The following is a 22307-nucleotide window of genomic DNA, read 5'->3' as shown; positions in this document are numbered from 1 at the left end:
TGTCTCCGGCCTGACTGCCAGTCAGTGTGCTGTTCTTGGTCCTTGACAGTTCACTTTTTTGAAGGATGTCTTCGGTCTCTGGCTCTGAAGAGGAATTCGGCTTTGTAATAAAAAGAGGAGAAAAAACACTTTTCACAAAGAGTTTTGTTGGTTGATGGACAGGTGCAAGAATGGTTTTCAGGTTTGGGATGGAGGACTTCAGCTTTGATGTTGGTTGCATTTGAAATGCTTTTTTTTTGTTCGGAGATAATGAAGACTTCTAAAAATAGTCTTCGTCTCACAAACATCACAGATCTTAACAATAAGAGCTCGAGATATTGTGATTCAGATAAATTTTAATACCATTGGGAATGCACGCTAAGCATAAAAAGAGCAAAAGCTTTCATAGGCTCAGCAATGATACTCGAAAAATAGATAAAAGCATAATACTCACAACCCATCAAAACAAAGATATGTTTGTATGTTAAAAGCTTCCTGAAACATTAAAAGATATTGAAAATATAGCTAACAGCAAAACAAACTGCGACAACTTTCTACAAATCAAGTTTTAAGATCAAGTGATAAATAAATGGCCTATTCTTTTAAATCCTAAATATGTTTGTTTGTTTTTTCCCCAATTTATATGGAGTTGACTTTATAGCTGTCGGCCACCATTGCTAGTACCAACCACTAGTGTCTTCCTTTTATCTACAAGGACTTCGCCGCCCTGGGCTCCTAAGTGTATGAAAGTATAAATCGGCTCCCCTCCCACTAACATTTATACACAAGATCCTCTGTAATTATTAAGTCAAATGTAATTACAAAAGCCGACTCGGTCCTAACCAGGTCCAAGTACCGAAAAGGACCTAATAAAAATAATTTTATAAAAAAAATAGGTGTATGAAAGTATGGCACGGAGCGATGGTGCCGAATACCCATATTTACACAAAGAATTTTAGAGCGCCCGCCGCGGGATTCGAACCGGTGACTTCTGGATTGTGAGTCCAGTGCTCGGTCCGATTGATCCATGAGCTTTGTTGAACTGGAATTACTTAAGAAATCAAATGACATAGACCGTCATCAGGGGTGACATTGGGTCTGGTTGTGAGATTGGGTTATACAAAAATGCTGAAATTTGTATCACCCAATCTCACCCCCAGACCCAATGTCACCCCTGATGACGGAACGTAGTATGTTCACGAATAATATATTTTTCTCCTTCATAACATTATTGTTAATTTATTGAAAATATTACAAACGGATAGAAATCTTATAAGCTAATCTGGTAACTCCTTGTTGTCGATTTTGAAAGTATAGAAAAGTTTCCAAAATCATTCAATTTTGCTTAAAATATTTTCGAAATCGGCAGAATTATAGCTCAAAATTGGAAAAAATGTTTATTGTTTTTAAAAACGTTTCATTGTTTACAAATTTTTTAAAACATCAAGTTACCGAATTAGCTTACAGAATTTCTATCCGTGTAAAGTAATCCCGTCCCGCCCGTGTGGATCAATCGGACCGCGCACTGGACTCACAACCAGGGTTGCCACAAATACAGATTTATCTGTATTTTACAGATTTTTGAGGTAATGAGGTCATACAGAATCTGTATATAAAGAAATACAGATTTTAAGAAAAATATACAGATATACAGGTTTTCCCGATTTTTTATTAAAATAAAATAATTTTAATTCTTTAAATATTTTTTTCCAATTGCTGGATGAGCCCAAACATTAAATTTTAGATTGTATAGCATTTTTATGCATTAAAAAACAATTAAGAATATTTTGTTTTTTGAAAAATTGTTTAAAAATGTCAATACAGATTCCAAATACAGATTTTCGTCCCCCTGATACAGATATACAGATTTTTGACCCTAAAAAATACAGAATCAAATGTGGCAACCCTGCTCACAACCCAGAGGTCGCCGGTTCGAATCCCGCGGCGGGCGCTCTAAAATTCTTTGCGTAAATATGGGTATTCGGCGCCTTCGCTCCGTGCCATACTTTCATACACTTAGGAGCCCAGGGCGGCGAAGTCCTTGTAGATAAAAGGAAGACACTAGTGGTTGGTACTAGCAATGGTGGCCGACAGCTATAAAGTCAACTTCGTCGTAAAGTAATCTAACTGTATGTATCGATATATCGTCACAATGTTGCCAGATTCCATTCTGACCACCTTCGTTTCAATTTACATAAAAATTAACGACATCTGTAAGACAGGGTTACCAAATAGATGGTTTTAAAAGTTCCAAAAAATGTCATCCGAATGAAGAATATCATCAAACAATTTACAGATTTTGGTAAAATGAATATCTATTAGGGTGGGTACGTTTTTCAAAAAGTTCTCGAATCAAGTTTTAGTATGGTTCCCCTTGTAGGGCATGCCCATAGGGGCTCTCATGCCAAATATCAGCTCATTTGGTTGTAAACTGGCTGCGCAAACCTTCTTTTAACTAGAAAATGATCATTTCGAGTAATCCTGATATTATTTAGTCGAATTCAGAATCTTTGCATAGCGAATTTGTATTTTTTTTTTGCAAATATTTCAACCACGTGGTAGTTGCCTGACGTATGGCGTCGCGGTGTTCATCATGCTTTCATAGCATGCTAAGGAAAATTTGATGCTTTTCAGGGAAAACCGTTGATTCCGGACACATCGGATTGTTTGCCGATGCGCCAGGTCTAGGGACAACGAATCCATATGCTCTCTTCGGGAAAAGTGTTCTCCAGACCATTCCCCATAGGCCTGACCATACCAGAAGTTGGCGCGTGATTTTCCCAGACCTGTAGGAGCGTTTGAACAAAAAGTTCCAATTTCCCATAGTAATTCCCATGTAAACTTTAACCCTGATGCGCGCAGCCAGTTTACAACCAAATGAGCTGATATTTGGCATGAAAGTCCCTATGGGCATGCCCTACAAGGGGAACCATACTAAAACTTGATCCGAGAACTTTTTGAAAAACGTACCCACCCTAATATCTATCTATATCTATCCATCTAATTCAAACGCATCTTCAACGTCAGAAAAATCGATTTTCCCACCGTAGAGAAAAAGGAAAACTTTTCAACTCACGCTTCCGAATCGAAAACGGGAAACGTCAGTCAGCAGTCCCAGCGCCGTCCGTCACTGTCAGAAATTATTCATCGCAAGCCACCGCCGAGCCCGAAGTTCTATTTTCGTCCGATTGTTGGTGTTGGTTCTGTGTGAGGGAAAATACAACATTTTTTCTGGAGCCGGAATCGATACTCCGGCGCTGTCACGTGTGACACGTGACGTTTGAGCGGTTATTGATTTGAGCTTCCTTACGACATCCAGCGGGCCCCGGCCCCTGCATGGTATGCAATCCACCGCACACAATGGAGTCATCTTCTTCATCAAAAATTCAGCACCACACATAATGGCCACCTTGGTGGGCGTATTTACCGGGAATGAATGGCACGCAGTTAATTGCAATGAAACTTGCATGACCTGCAAAGCATACATTTTTAATGGAACGCCATTATATCCGCTGCCGCTGTTTGAGGTTCACTTTGGTCACGTAACGAGAGAAGCTTTTAGTCGGTCTGCAAATACACCCGAATGTAGGCTAACAAACGCGAAAACAATCACGGGTGGCGCACTCAGCACCCCATCAAGTTCCGTTAGCGATGTATAATTTCGGCAGAAATCGATCCCATCAATTGGCAGCACCCAATTAGTCGCGCGCAAAACAAGCGACTTCTGTCATCTCATCGATTGCGCGCCTGCAAGGCGGCAACTCGAGCTCAAAATATCAAACGTCATCTTCTTTTTCCTCGCGGGAGAAATGTGTCATCATCATAGGGTAGAGTAGTCATCAATGAGACACGGGGAACAATGATAAAATGGCTCTCACAAGTCGTAGTTTCAACCAATCAGGCTCATATTTGGGGGAAAGGTGTATCTACTGGATACACGTCTGCTATAATAGTGACTTTGGTTATGGACGCTCCCTTGAAAAGTTATTCATAAATGTTTGATTCTGGAGTGTAAAAGTAAATTATGGACATAAACTACTTTTTCGCTCGTAGGCTGCCATTTACACCAAAACTAATATTTCTTCAAATTTCTTTCGACGTTCCATAGGGATTGAGTTGGGTTACAATGTTCTTTCATTAGGTTTGACCAAAATTTAGAATATAGTCAAGGCTAAAAACCCAAAAATAGCATGTCTAACGGCAAATCGTGTAACAGGCCAGGTTTTGATGGATCTAGGCTAAATCGACCCTGCTGAGTCCGAATATCGCGGTCACGAAGCCCGATTCCTTAAGGGAAGCGAGATATTCAAGATGGCGACCAATATGGCGGCTATATAGAGAAGTCAACAATATCACAGTATGAAGGTTGTCGACGTGTCGATTTTAACTAATTTCGGGTCGCTGAAACCGAATATGACCATGAAAATCGGTCACGGCGATCCAGGAGCGTGTAATCCAAGATGGTGTCCAATATGGCGAAGAGAGAATCTTTAAGTATTTTTAAACAACATGTAACAGGCTTGTGACCGATCAAATTTAACTAATTTGGGGTCGCCGAAACCGAATACGACCATGAAAATCGGTCACGGCGACCCAGTAGCGTGTAATCCAAGATGGCGTCCAATATGGCGAATAGCGAATCTTCAAGTATTTTTAAACAAGATGTAACAGGCTTGTGACCGATCAAATTTAACTAATTTCGGGTCGCTGAACTCGAATATGACCATGAAAATCGGTCACGGCGACCCAGTAGCGTGTAATCCAAGATGGCGTCCAATATGGCGAAGAAAGAATCTTCAAGTTTTTTTAAACAAGATGTAACAGGCTTGTGACCGATCAAATTTAACTAATTTGGGGTCGCTGAACCCGAATATGACCATGAAAATCGGTCACGGCGACCCAGTAGCGTGTAATCCAAGATGGCGTCCAATATGGCGAAGAGAGAATCTTCAAGTATTTTTAAACAACATGTAACAGGCTTGTGACCGATCAAATTTAACTAATTTGGGGTCGCTGAACCCGAATATGACCATGAAAATCGGTCACGGCGACCCAGTAGCGTGTAATCCAAGATGGCGTCCAATATGGCGAATAGCGAATCTTCAAGTATTTTTAAACAAGATGTAACAGGCTTGTGACCGATCAAATTTAACTAATTTGGAGTCGCTGAACCCGAATATGACCATGAAAATCGGTCACGGCGACCCAGTAGCGTGTAATCCAAGATGGCGTCCAATATGGCGAAGAGAGAATCTTCAAGTATTTTTAAACAAGATGTAACAGGCTTGTGAAATTTAACTAATTTGGGGTCGCTGAACCCGAATATGACCATGAAAATCGGTCACGGTGACCCAGTAGCGTGTTATCCAAGATGGCGTCCAATATGGCGAAGAGAGAATCTTCAAGTATTTTTAAACAAGATGTAACAGGCTTGTGACCGATCAAATTTAACTAATTTGGAGTCGCTGAACCCGAATATGACCATGAAAATCGGTCACGGCGACCCAGTAGCGTGTAATCCAAGATGGCGTCGAATATGGCGGGAGAGAATCTTCAAGTATTTTTAAACAACATGTAACAGGCTTGTGACCGATCAAATTTAACTAATTTCGGGTCGCTGAACCCGAATATGACCATGAAAATCGGTCACTGCGACCCAGTAGCGTGTAATCCAAGATGGCGTCCAATATGGCGAAGAGAGAATCTTCAAGTATTTTTAAACAAGATGTAACAGGCTTGTGAAATTTAACTAATTTGGGGTCGCTGAACCCGAATATGACCATGAAAAGAGAGAATTTTCAAGTATTTTTAAACAAGATGTAACAGGCTTGTGACCGATCAAATTTAACTAATTTGGGGTCGCTGAACCCGAATATGACCATGAAAAGAGAGAATCTTCAAGTATTTTTAAACAAGATGTAACAGGCTTGTGACCGATCAAATTTAACTAATTTGGGGTCGCTGAACCCGAATATGACCATGAAAATCGGTCACGGCGACCCAGTAGCGTGTAATCCAAGATGGCGTCCAATATGGCGAAAAGTGAATCATATTCGGGTTCAGCGACCCCAAATTAGTTAAATTTGATCGGTCACAAGCCTGTTACATCTTGTTTAAAAATACTTGAAGATTCTCGCTTCGCCATATTGGACGCCATCTTGGATTACACGCTACTGGGTCGCCGTGACCGATTTTCATGGTCATATTCGGGTTCAGCGACCCCAAATTAGTTAAATTTGATCGGTCACAAGCCTGTTACATCTTGTTTAAAAATACTTGAAGATTCTCTCTTCGCCATATTGGACGCCATCTTGGATTACACGCTACTGGGTCGCCGTGACCGATTTTCATTATCATATTCGAGTTCAGCGACCCGAAATTAGTTAAATTTGATCGATCACAAGCCTGTTACATCTTGTTTAAAAACACTTGAAGATTCTCTCTTCGCCATATTGGACGCCATCTTGGATTACACGCTACTGGGTCGCCGTGACCGATTTTCATGGTCATATTCGAGTTCAGCGACCCCAAATTAGTTAAATTTGATCGGTCACAAGCCTGTTACATGTTGTTTAAAAATACTTGAAGATTCTCTCTTCGCCATATTGGACGCCATCTTGGATTACACGCTACTGGGTCGCCGTGACCGATTTTCATGGTCATATTCGGGTTCAGTGACCCCAAATTAGTTAAATTTGATCGGTCACAAGCCTGTTACATCTTGTTTAAAAATACTTGAAGATTCTCTCTTCGCTATATTGGACGCCATCTTGGATTACACGCTACTGGGTCACCGTGACCGATTTTCATGGTCATATTCGAGTTCAGCGACCCCAAATTAGTTAAATTTGATCGGTCACAAGCCTGTTACATCTTGTTTAAAAATACTTGAAGATTCTCTCTTCGCCATATTGGACGCCATCTTGGATTACACGCTACTGGGTCACCGTGACCGATTTTCATGGTCATATTCGAGTTCAGCGACCCGAAATTAGTTAAATTTGATCGGTCACAAGCCTGTTACATGTTGTTTAAAAATACTTGAAGATTCTCTCTTCGCCATATTGGACGCCATCTTGGATTACACGCTACTGGGTCGCCGTGACCGATTTTCATGGTCATATTCGGGTTCAGCGACCCGAAATTAGTTAAATTTGATCGGTCACAAGCCTGTTACATGTTGTTTAAAAATACTTGAAGATTCTCTCTTCGCCATATTGGACGCCATCTTGGATTACACGCTACTGGGTCGCCGTGACCGATTTTCATGGTCATATTCGGGTTCAGCGACCCCAAATTAGTTAAATTTGATCGGTCACAAGCCTGTTACATGTTGTTTAAAAATACTTGAAGATTCTCTCTTCGCCATATTGGACGCCATCTTGGATTACACGCTACTGGGTCGCCGTGACCGATTTTCATGGTCATATTCGGGTTCAGCGACCCCAAATTAGTTAAATTTGATCGGTCACAAGCCTGTTACATCTTGTTTAAAAATACTTGAAGATTCTCTCTTCGCTATATTGGACGCCATCTTGGATTACACGCTACTGGGTCACCGTGACCGATTTTCATGGTCATATTCGGGTTCAGCGACCCGAAATTAGTTAAATTTGATCGGTCACAAGCCTGTTACATGTTGTTTAAAAATACTTGAAGATTCTCTCTTCGCCATATTGGACGCCATCTTGGATTACACGCTACTGGGTCGCCGTGACCGATTTTCATGGTCATATTCGAGTTCAGCGACCCCAAAGTAGTTAAATTTGATCGGTCACAAGCCTGTTACATCTTGTTTAAAAATACTTGAAGATTCTCTCTTCGCCATATTGGACGCCATATTGGATTACACGCTACTGGGTCACCGTGACCGATTTTCATGGTCATATTCGGGTTCAGCGACCCGAAATTAGTTAAATTTGATCGGTCACAAGCCTGTTACATCTTGTTTAAAAATACTTGAAGATTCTCTCTTCGCCATATTGGACGCCATCTTGGATTACACGCTACTGGGTCGCCGTGACCGATTTTCATGGTCATATTCGAGTTCAGCGACCCCAAAGTAGTTAAATTTGATCGGTCACAAGCCTGTTACATCTTGTTTAAAAATACTTGAAGATTCTCTCTTCGCCATATTGGACGCCATATTGGATTACACGCTACTGGGTCACCGTGACCGATTTTCATGGTCATATTCGGGTTCAGCGACCCGAAATTAGTTAAATTTGATCGGTCACAAGCCTGTTACATCTTGTTTAAAAATACTTGAAGATTCTCTCTTCGCCATATTGGACGCCATCTTGGATTACACGCTACTGGGTCACCGTGACCGATTTTCATGGTCATATTCGGGTTCAGCGACCCCAAATTAGTTAAATTTGATCGGTCACAAGCCTGTTACATGTTGTTTAAAAATACTTGAAGATTCTCTCTTCGCCATATTGGACACCATCTTGGATTACACGATACTGGGTCGCCGTGACCGATTTTCATGGTCATATTCGAGTTCAGCGACCCCAAATTAGTTAAATTTGATCGGTCACAAGCCTGTTACATGTTGTTTAAAATACTTGAAGATTCTTTCTTCGCCATATTGGACGCCATCTTGGATTACACGCTCCTGGGTCACCGTGACCGATTTTCATGGTCATATTCGGGTTCAGCGACCCCAAATTAGTTAAATTTGATCGGTCACAAGCCTGTTACATCTTGTTTAAAAATACTTAAAGATTCTCTCTTCGCCATATTGGACGCCATCTTGGATTACACGCTACTGGGTCGCCGTGACCGATTTTCATGGTCATATTCGGGTTCAGCGACCCGAAATTAGTTAAATTTGATCGGTCACAAGCCTGTTACATGTTGTTTAAAAATACTTGAAAATTCTCTCTTCGCCATATTGGACGCCATCTTGGATTACACGCTACTGGGTCGCCGTGACCGATTTTCATGGTCATATTCGGGTTAAGCGGCCCAAAATTAGTTAAAATCGACACGTCAACAACCTTTATACTGTGATATTGTTAACTTCTGTATATAGCCGCCATATTGGTCGCCATCTTGAATATCTCGCTTCCCTTAAGGAATTCGGCTTCGTGACCGCGATTTTCGGACTCAGCGGGGTCGATTTAGTCTAGATCCATCAAAACCTGGCCTGTTACATGATTTGCCGTTAGACACACGAAAATGAGCCCTTTTTCGATTTCGTGCCTTGACTAATATACCCAGAATCCAGGGCTGTCTCATTGTTCCCCACTCATTTTAGCCCATGGGTAACAATGAGACACTTTGATTTTTCTTCATTAAACATTTCAAAATCCATGTAAATCTTTCAAAACATGAATTGAAAGTGATTTTTGGCATATTTATAGGGTTTTAACTTCATTTAACCAAACATACAAAGTTATTTGGTATAAATATATGGATTTTACAAAATTTAAATACTTTTTAGTACAACTTTTGTTAAGTAAAGTTTCATGTTGGCAAAATTGCTCTAAAATGTTCAAGGCAAGTCACCTGCAAAGGAACAATACAAAAACATGATGTTTTACTAGAAAAAAATTGATTTTCGTAGAGTGTCTCATTGTTCCCCAGCTGTCTCATTGTTCCTGCCAAGTGCGTCTACAATGAGACAGTTGAGTAACTTTGGCTGTATATGTCGGATCGATCTCATATTTTATTCAATGTTAGAACACACTAAAAGAAAAATAATGTAATAAAAAGCTCATCAAAACATGCTGATGAAAAAATTAGAAAAATCGTTAAATGTTGAAAACCAAAAGTGTCTCATTGATGACTACCCTACCCTAATCACCATCACCGTCGTCGACGACGACGTCGTCGTTATGATGGGTTTCTCCCGGTGACATCGGATTCCTCTGCGCCCAGAGGAGATGGCTTTCGCCTTGATGGTAGACTAGCCGCACAACATCTTGCACTGAGCGATCATAAAAATGGAAAATGTACGCCCTCGTTTTACACACGTTGCCTCTACTTCTTCTCGATCTCCTCCAACAACTCACCCCAGTGTTGGCCTGTTTGGCTAATCTAGTGTGAGTGTGTGGTGTACGGCACGTTGCATACTTTGCAGGGGCGAAGCATGTCAGATAAACAACCTAACGAGATTTTCCTCTCAGCAGCAGCAACGAGTCGCTATGTCACAATTTCCTTGCCTTCTCACACTGTGACAAGTCTCGGTCGTACACGACACACGTCAGGCTATTATTTTATCGTTTTGGCGATTGATTTTTCGTTTTTTTTTCTCCGTACAAATACGGTTCAAGTTGGTATAGTCATGTTTAGTGCACTTTGCAGCAGGGAGGTACGGAGGGGAAGCAACCGAAGGTAAACGAAGAAAGTTGAAAAGAACTTAATCCTGTCATTCCGTCAAATATTGGATTATCGATTGGGCTGTGAATAGTTGCAGTGTGGAACGTGTTCCGTTTTTGGATGGAAAAGTTGGATACAGTTTGCATGGTGATATACCAAGTATAACTTTGATTTATTAAAAACTTCAGCATCCCGGTACGAGAATCGAACTCACGACCTCTGGATTGGAGATTTAATCTTTGAAGGGATCTGACTTTGCCGAGCCAGACAGCAATCGAACCCATCACCTTCCACTTACAAGGCGAAACCCGTAATCTCACGGCCACGGAAGCCACAACAAGAAGTCAGAGATTAAAAAAATATCATTCGAAATACAAAGCATTTTAAAATTTAATGACTCGATGTGCTAAATTTCGGTTCTGGATGTCATTTACATCAAATTCCATCACAAATTACTTAGTAAAACCACAGCCTACTTTAAAACCTGTAAGTTTGAACAGGGTTGCCAGTATATCGTTTCCATGTTTTATTCAGTTGTTAAATTGACAATTTAGGTTTATTTGTTATAGATTCATGCTTATATGGACTTAACATTGTTTAAAAATCAAAGCAAACTTTAATGTTTGAATAATCGAATAATTTGAACTAAAGTAGTAGTTAATGTTATTGATTTTATTAGGGGAGTTTTTACCCAAAAATTGAAGTAAAATATTCTTAAACATATCAATCAAATGTAAACATTATTTTAAATAGAATGTTGACAGATTTTTCTTCCCCTCCACTCCCTTTAAAAAAATGCCAGGATATTTTTTTCAAGAATCTTCAAAGTTTTTATGATTTGTGTTTGTGCAATCAGCTCCTCACAATTTGAAATGCATTTCCATGTATTAACAAGCATTTTTAACATGTTAGAGATAATTCAAAAATATTTAGAGTTCTTTTTTCGAAAAGATAGGAAAATTTTACGAATGGAGTACCGGGAACCGGTTCCAAAGTGGCCAAATCAATCCAAAAGTGATTTTGGGAATCATGGATGAGCTTGAATTTGCAAATGAGGATCTTTGACATTCATATTGCCTTGTCAAAAATTATTCAGAAATAATCCCGTAATTTGCCATATTCCGGGTTTCACCGGAGAACCGGGAATCGTTCCCAAAGTGGTCAGATTGGTCCAAAAGTGGTTTTGGGAATCATGGATGAGCTCGACTTTGTAAATGATGATCTTTGACATCCATATTGCCTTTTCAAAAATTATTCAGAAATAATCCCGTGATTTGCCATATTCCGGGTTTCACCGGAGAACCGGGAATCGTTCCCAAAGTGGCCAGATTGGTCCAAAAATGGACTTGGGAATCACTAAGGCTACCAACTGTACGGATTTTTTCCTTACCGTACGGATTTTCAACCTTCTCCGCGGATTTTCAACAGGCCGGAATTTTGGTACGGAATTTTTTGCATAATACGGATTTGTACGGAATTTTAACAACTTTAAAAAAAATTCATTGCTTTTTTGATTGGGCCAAAGCTTTCTCTAATAAGATATTTTTATTTAACTGTCAGTTTGATTTTAAAGGGATAACTTGCATAACTTTCCGGGTTTCCCTCAGTTCAAACTTGATTGTCAATGATTGTTCTTTTCAAAATCCTTACAAAACATATTTATTAAATAAAAGATCAAATTTTGGCTTGTGAAAACTTTGTGTTGGACCTCTAGAAATGTTTTCGTGAAAACACTAACAATGATATTATTCGTAAAAGCAAACTTGGCATTTCGTAAACTTTTAAACGTATAACAAAAATATTTTTAATTCCCAAATTCCAAACTTATCTAAATAATTCCTTGACAGTTTTTGTTATACCATGGTGTCATATCGGTGAAGTATACGGATTTTGGCTTAGCAAGAGTTGGTAGCCTTAGGAATCATCAATGCGCTTAATTTTGAAAATAATTAATTTTAATATGCATGTTACCTTGACCAAAATATTCCCAATAATGCTCCACAATAGAGCGTAATCCGGGTTTCACCGGAGTACCTGGGACCAGTTCCAAAGTGGACACATTGGACCAAAAATGGTCTTGAGTATAACAAATGAACATTATCTATCATTCTGGCATGGATTTGACATAGATGATCATTGAATATTTATAACTGCATGTAAAACATGTAGTAAAAAGAGGGCTGAAAAAAAGTTGCTCCTTTATGGTTTCGGGAATAACTTAGGGTAAATGCCTCTATTTGAGACTTTTCAAAAAAGCAACATTATCTAGAAATCCGCATCTTTTGCTGTTTAGATATCGAAAATCCGTCCACAGGGAGCCGAGATATAGCTGTTCAAAGTTGGAGTTCCACCGTTTCCTCGAGCATGGGAGTTTAGGTGTTAAAAAGGTTAAAAAAAATCGAAAAACTGCAAATATTTCGCTAAAATCGAACTTTCGGTGACTATAACTTGAAAAGGGAGCCCTTTATCAAAAAATCTGTAAAGGACTTTTCGACTGCAAATTCAATTTTACATTAAAAAAATTAAGTCAATTTTTTTTTGCTTGAAATTTTGATTTTTTTTCCAAAAATTACTATTTTTTTTCAAAAAATCATAACTCGCAAATTTTTTGACCATACTTCTCTATAGCTCAAAAGTTGCGAGTTTTTGTCCCCTAAAAAACAATTCAATTTTTTTCGTGTACCTATATTTTTCTTAATAGTCCTCAACAATACCTACAACTTAGCCGAAGACACCATCAGAAAATTCACTCAAAAGCTACATCTGTTTTAATATTTACGTACCATTTTTGTATGGACAGCAGCCAAAATTGTATGGAGACTGGTATGGGTGAACCAATGACACAAAACAGCTTGTGGCGGAGACGATCGTCATCGTAAACCCTGCTGGCCCAGTCAACGATGATCGACCCGTTTGCCGCGATCAACAAAAGATCGGCACTACAATTGTTTCGATTTACGCACATCTCGTATTCACACATACGAACGATTTCTTTTGGATTTGTGCTCTGCACCCTTTGTAATTAGAATTAGTTTTTAATACATTTTTGGACTACTATCAGATCACACGTCTTTTTGTTCTGCGGATGGCCAACTCGCCATATTGGTGACCCCGACGTGATCTAGTTCAAAGTTTCCTTCACGTATTTCGCGTAATTCGAACGTTTCGCGAGATGTCGGACGACGAAAAAAAGAAAACCTCGGCCGTCACGGACGCCGCGCAGGTGGAAACGGTATCCGCGCCGCGACTCAATCCGCCGAGTATGACCGATTCGAACATCGAGTCATATTTTATGTCGCTCGAGTTCTGGTTTGCGGCTTCTGGGATAGCCACCCAACACGACGGCCGTCGTTATAACATCGTGATGGCGCAGGTTCCCGTGAGCAAACTAACGGAATTGAAGGCCATCATCGACGCGGTTCCAGAAGTCGGGAAATACACGTACATAAAAAAGGCGCTGATTGATTACTTTGCTGACAGCCAGCAGCGGCGTCTGCAACGTGTCCTTTCCGATATGCCGTTGGGGGACATGAAACCGAGCCGGCTGTTCAACGAGATGAAAAGGGTGGCCGGAACATCTTTGGGCGATGGTGTGCTGCTCGATCTGTGGTCGACAAGGCTTCCTCCACACGCACAGGCCGCAGTGATCGCTTCGAAAGGAGACGCGGCAGACAAGACTGCGATCGCGGACGCCATTGTTGATTCGATGGCTTTGCGGAACTTAAACGCCATCGCGTTCGAAGCACCACGTGTTCCCTCGGATACAACAACCACTCTCCCGTCGAGCGTCGACAGCATGGCCGCCATGCAACGCGAGATAGCGGAGCTTTCTCGAAAACTTGACCAGGTTTGGAACTTCCGCGAATCTCGGAGTGGTTCTCGTGCCCGCAGTCGCACCCGGCAGACCTACCGTAGTCGTGATCGGGAGCCGTCGAACGGACCATGCTGGTATCACCGCGTTTACGGCAACGACGCCCGTAGGTGCCGACAACCATGCAATTTCGACCGCCCGTCGACAACAAGCCGCCCATGACTAGACCTCGTTGAACCTGTGGCAGAGATCGGCGAACTCTCTGACACAGCAACCATCTTTCGCCTCAAGATCTCGGACACGTCAACAAACATGCAATTTTTAATCGATACGGGGGCCGACGTGTCCGTAATACCAAGAGGTGTTCGTTCAGCCGAGGTCAAACCATCGTCCATGCAACTGTTCGCCGCCAACGGAACGCCGATCAAGGTATACGGCGAGGTGCTGCTAAAAGTCAATCTCGGCCTTCGTCGTGAATTCTCGTGGACCTTCCTTATCGCCGAGGTGACGTCAGGAATCATCGGAGCTGATTTTATCTGCCATCACGACCTCCTGATTGACCTGAAACGGAAGCGGCTTATCGACAACACCACGCGGCTGGAGGCAGCTGGGATCTTGGCACGATCAAGTGAGTACTCAATCAAAACGTTTAGTACCGACTCACCGTACGCTGAACTGCTCGCCAAATTCCCATTGATAACCCGCTTGGCGCCTCCTGGTACAGTTACCAAGTCTACGGTGTACCACCGCATCGAAACGACGGGTCAGCCAACGTTCGCCCGTCCAAGACGTCTACCCCCAGACAAGCTGCAAGCTGCCCGAGCTGAATTCGAGCACCTGATGCAGCTAGGAATCTGTCGCCCTTCCAGCAGCAACTGGGCGAGTCCTCTGCACATGGTGAAGAAGGCTGATGGAACCTGGCGACCTTGTGGGGATTACCGAGCATTGAATGCTATCACGGTGCCGGACCGGTACCCGTTGCCGTATCTGCAAGATTTCACCTGCAACCTCCACGGAAAAACGATCTTCTCGAAGGTCGATTTGCAGAAAGCCTTTCATCAGGTCCCAATTCATCCTGAAGACATCCCTAAGACGGCCATCACGACGCCGTTTGGTCTGTTCGAATTCGCCTTCATGACGTTCGGGCTGCGGAACGCAGCACAGACCTTCCAACGAATCATTCACCAAGTCGTCCGCGGACTAGATTTCGTGTTCCCTTACATTGACGACATTTTCATCGCGTCGACGTCGCCTGAGGAACATCTCGACCACCTTCGTACACTTTTCGAGAGGCTGCAGCAGCATCACCTGGCGGTCAACGCAACAAAGTGCGAGTTTGGTCGTTCGCAGATTACGTTTCTTGGTCATCTGGTCACAGCGCAGGGGATAAGTCCATTACCGGAGCGAGTCGAAGCAATCAGCAGCTTTCCTAAACCGACGTCGGTGAAGGACCTCAAAAGTTTTCTCGCAATGATCAATTTCTACCGGCGATTTATACCGAACGCTATCGTGGACCAGTTGCCGCTGCTGACCTTAACACCGGGGAACAAGCGGAACGATCGTACGGTGCTGGTGTGGACGGATGAAACAACAGCTGCGTTCGAACGGTGTAAGCAACAACTCGCGCAGGCCGCACTACTCGCCCATCCGGCCAAAAGTGCGGAACTGTCACTCTGGGTAGACGCGTCTAATATCGCCGCAGGAGCTGTTCTCCACCAACTCGTCGCAGGGAAAGCACAGCCTTTGGGGTTTTTCTCCAAAAAGTTCGACAAGGCTCAGCTGCGGTACAGTACCTACGACAGGGAACTGACAGCAATCTTTTTGGCAGTCCGCCATTTCAAGTACATGCTGCAAGGTCGGAAATTCCACATCTACACTGACCACAAGCCGATTACGTTTGCCTTTCGTCAAAATCTTGACAAAGCCAGTGATCGTCAAGCCCGTCAACTAGACTACATCGGGCAAATGACGACCGACATCCGGCACGTGGTGGGCCAGGAGAACGTGACAGCTGACCTGCTTTCGCGCATTGAGGCAGTACAAGCTGGGCAACCGATCGACTTCGCAGCGCTTGCCGATGCTCAAAAAACCGACAGCGAAATCCTGGACATTTTGCGAGGTAATTCGAGTTCAAGTTTGCAGCTTAAACCATTTACGATTCCAGGCAGCTCGAAACAACTTTACTGTGACTGCTCGCAAAACCAACTGCGGCCATTTGTCACACGTGGATTCCGGGACCAAATCTTGGCCGCAACTCACAACCTTGCACATCCTGGGACTCGAGCGACGGCGAGGCTGATGGCGGAGCGGTTTGTGTGGCCGAACATTCGAAAGGACAGCATCGCCTACGCGAAGAGCTGTTTGCAGTGCCAGCGATCGAAGGTGACTCGGCACACGCAATCGCCAACGGTCCGATTTGCACCTCCCGACAGTCGGTTTGCGCACATCAACATTGACATTGTGGGCCCCTTTCCGCCAAGCAACGGACAGCGATATTGCCTCACCATTATCGATCGTTTCTCTCGATGGCCTGAAGCGATCCCGATCCCCGATATGACGGCAACTACAATCGCTCAAGCACTTGTCGATGGTTGGATCGCATCGTTTGGCGTGCCAGCGATTATCACCACCGACCAAGGACGGCAGTTTGAGTCAACGCTATTTGCCGAGCTTGTTCGCATCCTTGGGATCACACACCTGCGAACAACACCGTACCACCCACAATCCAACGGGATGATCGAGCGGTGGCACAGGACACTGAAAGCGGCAATCCTCTGCCACAACACTGAACGCTGGACTGAACATCTGCCGCTGATCCTGCTTGGCCTACGCACAACCTACAAGGAGGACATCAGGGCTTCCCCGGCAGAAATGGTGTTTGGCACGACGCTGAAAATCCCGTCCGAGTTTTTTGCTGCAAATAACAACATACACACTGACTCGGAATTCGCCACCAACCTGCGAGAGGCAATGCGATGTCTCCGTCCAACAGAAACTGCGTGGCATGGACAACGTGGTGTATTCGTCCATCCGGACCTCAGAAGCTGCCAGCAGGTGTTCGTCCGCAACGACTCTATTCGACCATCCCTTTCGGCGCCTTATGCTGGTCCGTACGAAGTTGTCAGCAGGAACGATAAGTACTTCAAAGTGTCGGTAAACGGGAGAATGGTCAACATTTCAATTGACCGACTGAAACCTGCCTACACTGCCGAGGATCAGCAACAGCAGCACCAACCAGAGCTCGGCGCCGGCCCGGCCTCGACGGAGTCTTCGCCGTTATCGACTAGGACGACGCGTTCTGGACGGCGAGTGACAATCCCTCTTCGTTATCGATGAGATCGTCGCCTAGTCTGCGGGGGAGTACTGTGGCGGAGACGATCGTCATCGTAAACCCTGCTGGCCCAGTCAACGATGATCGACCCGTTTGCCGCGATCAACAAAAGATCGGCACTACAATTGTTTCGATTTACGCACATCTCGTATTCACACATACGAACGATTTCTTTTGGATTTGTGCTCTGCACCCTTTGTAATTAGAATTAGTTTTTAATACATTTTTGGACTACTATCAGATCACACGTCATTTTGTTCTGCGGATGGCCAACTCGCCATAAGCTTATTTAGTCATAGGGAAGGCCCCCACAAAGTTTGAGCCAAATCAAAAAGTACAAATAAAATCCATTTCCGGTTATGGTAGAGAATTGCTCAATTAAGGCCAAATTGAGTTAAGAACGCAGCTAGCAATGTCTCACCTTTTGACCTTCTCAGCTCCCCAGAATTCGATTATTCAACAAAAACCGAACGAAGTTTCGATCTGATCGTGCTCTCTTGGTGTGTCAAGCAAGGAACTGGTCAAAGGGAATTTAGTCAGTAATTATTTGTAATTATTTTTTTTCTTAAAGCTAAGAGTAATTACGGAGGATTTTGTGAACGAGTTTGTTGTTGTTTACATGGCGAGCTCTAGTTTTTGTTTCCTAAGGGTCAACAATTAAAAGTCGTTTTTATCGCGCACGAGCACGTTGATTTTTACAAATCAAAGGAAAGACAAAACGGAAACTTTAAAAAGTGTTAAAAAATTGGGCACACCAAACAATAAAAAAAATACGAGTGACCCCTAGTTTCCTCCCCCAACAACCCAGGGGTCCCCCAGACAGAGTGCACTTAGCGTTCCTGTCAGTAAACATTAGGACCCTTCGCGTCCAACCCTAACAGGAAAGTGGGGGTAGAGGGCTCCGCAAAAAAAAAATCCCATCGTCAACGAGGGGTACATTAGAGTTAATTATACCAAATGGAAGATTCATGTCACGGGGTACTTTCTTTGCTGAAACAGGGTTGCCTGCCGAGAGTGAGCCGGGAAACCCCCTCCCGCCAAGGGATAATTGGATTGTCCCTTGGCAGGAGGGCGGACGGATGCCACGTGGAGTGTGCAGCCTCACAAAGAAAGCTGCTTTTCATGTTGTTAGTTGCAGTCATGCTGGTTGGTTTGACATCAGCAGGAAACAACAACAGGGTTGGAAGGAGTCTTAGACAAGAAAGAGAGACAGTGTTGCCAGTTGTCGTGGGAAGACGACAATTTGAATTTTCGTGATTGATGGATTTATTTTGAACTGCCGAAGGGTTGCCAGATGTCACTATTGATTAAGATGACAAATTATCCGGAACATGATGTGTCAAAATTTTATTCGAATGTCATTCAATTAAAAACTTGACAGATCCTTGTCAAACAATTGAGTATTAATTAAATCAATGTTTAATAATCACCCCTGCCCCTCGCCCCTCGTCTGACTGAGATAGCGTGTGACAAAAGCGTGGGCGGTTCCCCTTAAACGCCCCGCCCCCCCGAACCCCCCGTGCTCCTTGTCTGTCCCCCGTTTGTAATGTGTGCTATAACTTGCAGGCGCTGTTGGTGGAGATGGCGGCGACGATGAGACCGACAAAGAGAAGGAGGAGGAGGCCGAGCGCGAGCGCCAGGAGGCAATCCGCGAGGCCGAGGAGCGACGAAAGGAGAAGCACCGCAAGATGGAGGAGGAGCGGGAAAAGATGCGACAGGAAATCCGAGACAAAGTGAGTACCTACTTGAAGGAGAGGAGCAAGAATCGAAAGAAAGAATGAACCAACTTTGGTTGTTTGAGTTTTTGAAATGTATCTCTCTTCTTTTTTTTTTTTTGTTCACACAAGTTTTATGGATGTTGTGAATAATTAAGAAACAAGAGAAGGAAATGTCACGTCGTGTCAACTTTGCAGACGGCGTGAAGTCAAAAGTTTAAGGTGTGACTGACTGTCTAATTACATCCGAAAACAGAACTTTCTTCTGAATTTGCACAGATTTATGGTTCGCGCGACTAAAAATCGATTTTGTAAGGGATCTTCCATTTCACATAAGGACCATGTTTTAATTAATTCTGGATTCCAAAAATTTTAAAAAAGATCTTTTGATAGGCCGACGCTATTTTTATTTTATTTTATGTTCCTTACATGTGTCCAAATTGGAAGCCATTATATCATTATAGATTTGGGCGATTTCTATTTTTTTAAGTTTGTTCTAACCCCCCCTCCCACGACTTTTGGCTATTTGAAAAACTAACGTCACGATTCGAATTCCCGGACGCTTCGAAACCCGGACACATAAACTTGTTTTATCAATTATGTTGATATAAGTTCGCATTATAAATGTCAAAAATGGGTTATTTGATGAATTCTAACATCAACTTTCATTTAAAGTTTGTTTGAACGCTGTAGTTATTGTAAAAACAATTAAATAAAATTAGGCTTGTACAAATATTTTTAAAAGTTTTTGTCACCCCCCCCCCCCCCCTCAAAATTGGCCCTAAAAATCAGGGGGCAAAAAAAATATTTTTACAATAAACTTCAAAATTTCAATGAAAATTCAAGTGCAACCAGCTGAAATCAAATGAAAATACATTCTCCTGCGTTTAAAATCATTTTTAGCATGTTTGGGTTTATTAAAAAATCTTAAGATTTTTTGAAAATTTTCGATGCAAAATCTTTTTTTTTCGATACATTTTTGTTTTTGTTCAGATCTTAGATTTTTTAAAAACACTGATGATTGCAAAACAACTGAACTAGTGTAAAATGCATTTTCAAACACTTTTTTCATTTAAATGTGAAGACTATGGCTTGTTATTTAAATTTGTATATTTTTTTATTGTTTTGCCCCCCCCCCCCCCTTGACCTCGGCCAGGGCCGAGGGACAAAAACTTTTTTTAAATATTTGCATCGGCCTTATAAGATTACCAAAAATGCGAAACATTTCACGTGAAATATTTCATAGGCGTCCGAAGCACCGGGAAGGCAAAGCAGGAATTTATGGTTTTGATTTTCTTAAATTCTAGCAAATTTTTATATAAAATATCGATTGTTTTGATTTTAACAGCTTATTTGAGACCTAAAGAATGCCATTCACTAACATTTCAGTCCAAATTTGGGCGATTCATTAGCAAAAACGAGTGTCCGGAATTCGAAGCAAAAGCGTCCGGATTTCGAATCAGCTTTTAACAGTGTCCGGGATTCGAAGCACAACAAGTCATTTTAATTTTCAAATTCTGATGAAAAATTGTTAGAAAACACATATTTTACATGCATTCTCTTAAAAGTGACTGTTAATAGTACATCCTGATGAATTTTTTTTTTTTTTTTTTGAATTAAATATACTTTATTGAATCTTTCTTATAATAATTACATTTGGTTTACATAATAAGTGGTCAGCTGTGGCTCTTCAGCTTTAGTTTGCTTTTCGTGATTTAAGCACTGTTCATTTTCTTAACTTTAAAAGTATTCATTTTTGTAACACTAGGTACAATGAGGAAAAAAAAATTTAAGAAAACATAACCTAACCTAAAACTAACTTAATCTTACCATAAACTAAACCAATCCTTGAATCAAGGGGTATTCAGATATAGCACATTTTTCCCTGAATTTCAAACATTTTTCTTGAATCTTCTGATCCAACATTTTTACTTCTGCTAATTCATGAACCTCACTTGATCTAGTCCAGCCAGGAACATTCAAAACCATTTTGAGTACCTTGTTTTGGACACGCTGGAGCTTCAATTTATGAGTTCTAGCGCAACACTCCCAAACAGGTACTGCATACTCAATAACGGGGTAAATTATTTGTTTGTAAACTGCTAGCTTATTTTTCAAAGATAGCTTTGATTTTCTGTTAATTAAAGGATACAAACACCTGATGAGAATGCTGCACTTGTTCAATATTTTATCTACATGCTGCCGAAACAATAGTTTCGAGTCAAGTATGAGACCGAAATAGACAACTTCTTTTGACCAGGGTATCGAAACATCATTCATTTTAATCAAAACATCATCCTTTGGGACAAATCGGGCCGATTTGGAAAGTGGAAAAATGATGGTTTGAGTTTTGGCTGCATTTATGCGAATTTTCCAGTCGCCAAAGTATTCGGAAAGAACGTCAAGACCCTTCTGAAGACGGCCAACTAAATATCTGGTTATTTTACCCTTATAAATAACGGCAGTGTCATCAGCAAAAAGTGACAACACACCATTACCAGGAAGAGTAGGCAAATCAGATGTAAAAATATTGTACAGAAGTGGGCCAAGAATACTTCCTTGGGAACCCCAGCATCAATGTTGAATAATCCAGAAGCAATCCCATTCAGAAAAACCCTGAACGATCTCTCCGAAAGATAGTGCTGGATAATTTTGATAAGATACATTGGAAAACCGTATAAATACAGTTTATGTATCAAACCATCATGCCAAACATTGTCAAAAGCCTTCTCAACATCCAACAAAGCCATAGCAGTTGATTTAGACTCAAGCTTGTTCTGCTTGATGATTTTAGTTACTCTCGTAAGCTGATGAGCAGTATTATGCCCCTTTCGGAAGCCAAACTGCTCATTCAAAATTATATTATTATCGTTGGTAAAATCCAAAAGCCTTGAATAGATGACCTTCTCAAAGAGTTTGGACAGACTACTCAAAAGACTAATGGGACGATAACTTGTTGGCGATGTTGGATCTTTTGAGGCTTCAAAATTGGTATGACTTTGCCCAGCTTCCAATTGGTGGGGAAGTAACCAAGTTGCAAACATTTATTGAAAATATTGGCTAGATGTTGAAAGAACTGATCACTCTGTTTTTTCAACACTAGATTAAAATGTTATCAAAGCCTGGAGCTTTCATATTTTTC

General features: G+C 41.9%; 1 protein-coding gene across 10 annotated transcripts in view; it reads left to right on the top strand.

Annotated features, from left to right (window-relative positions):
• The window catches only part of LOC119768510 (complexin), a 531665-nt gene that overhangs the window by 408829 nt on the left and 100529 nt on the right, over positions 1-22307 (top strand). For 9 of the 10 annotated variants that reach the window (XM_038258754.1, XM_038258822.1, XM_038258955.1 and 6 more), the window contains one exon: positions 19017-19183. In XM_038258754.1, the coding sequence (XP_038114682.1) occupies positions 19017-19183 (167 nt within the window). The remainder of the gene's footprint in view (positions 1-19016; positions 19184-22307) is intronic. The other variant, XM_038259155.1, reaches the window with a different exon arrangement.

Source organism: Culex quinquefasciatus, chromosome 1, assembly GCF_015732765.1.
Source record: "Culex quinquefasciatus strain JHB chromosome 1, VPISU_Cqui_1.0_pri_paternal, whole genome shotgun sequence".
Classification (NCBI taxonomy): Eukaryota; Metazoa; Arthropoda; class Insecta; order Diptera; family Culicidae; genus Culex; species Culex quinquefasciatus.
Note: the sequence above shows the minus strand (reverse complement) of the source record. Positions and strands in the feature narration are given on the sequence as shown.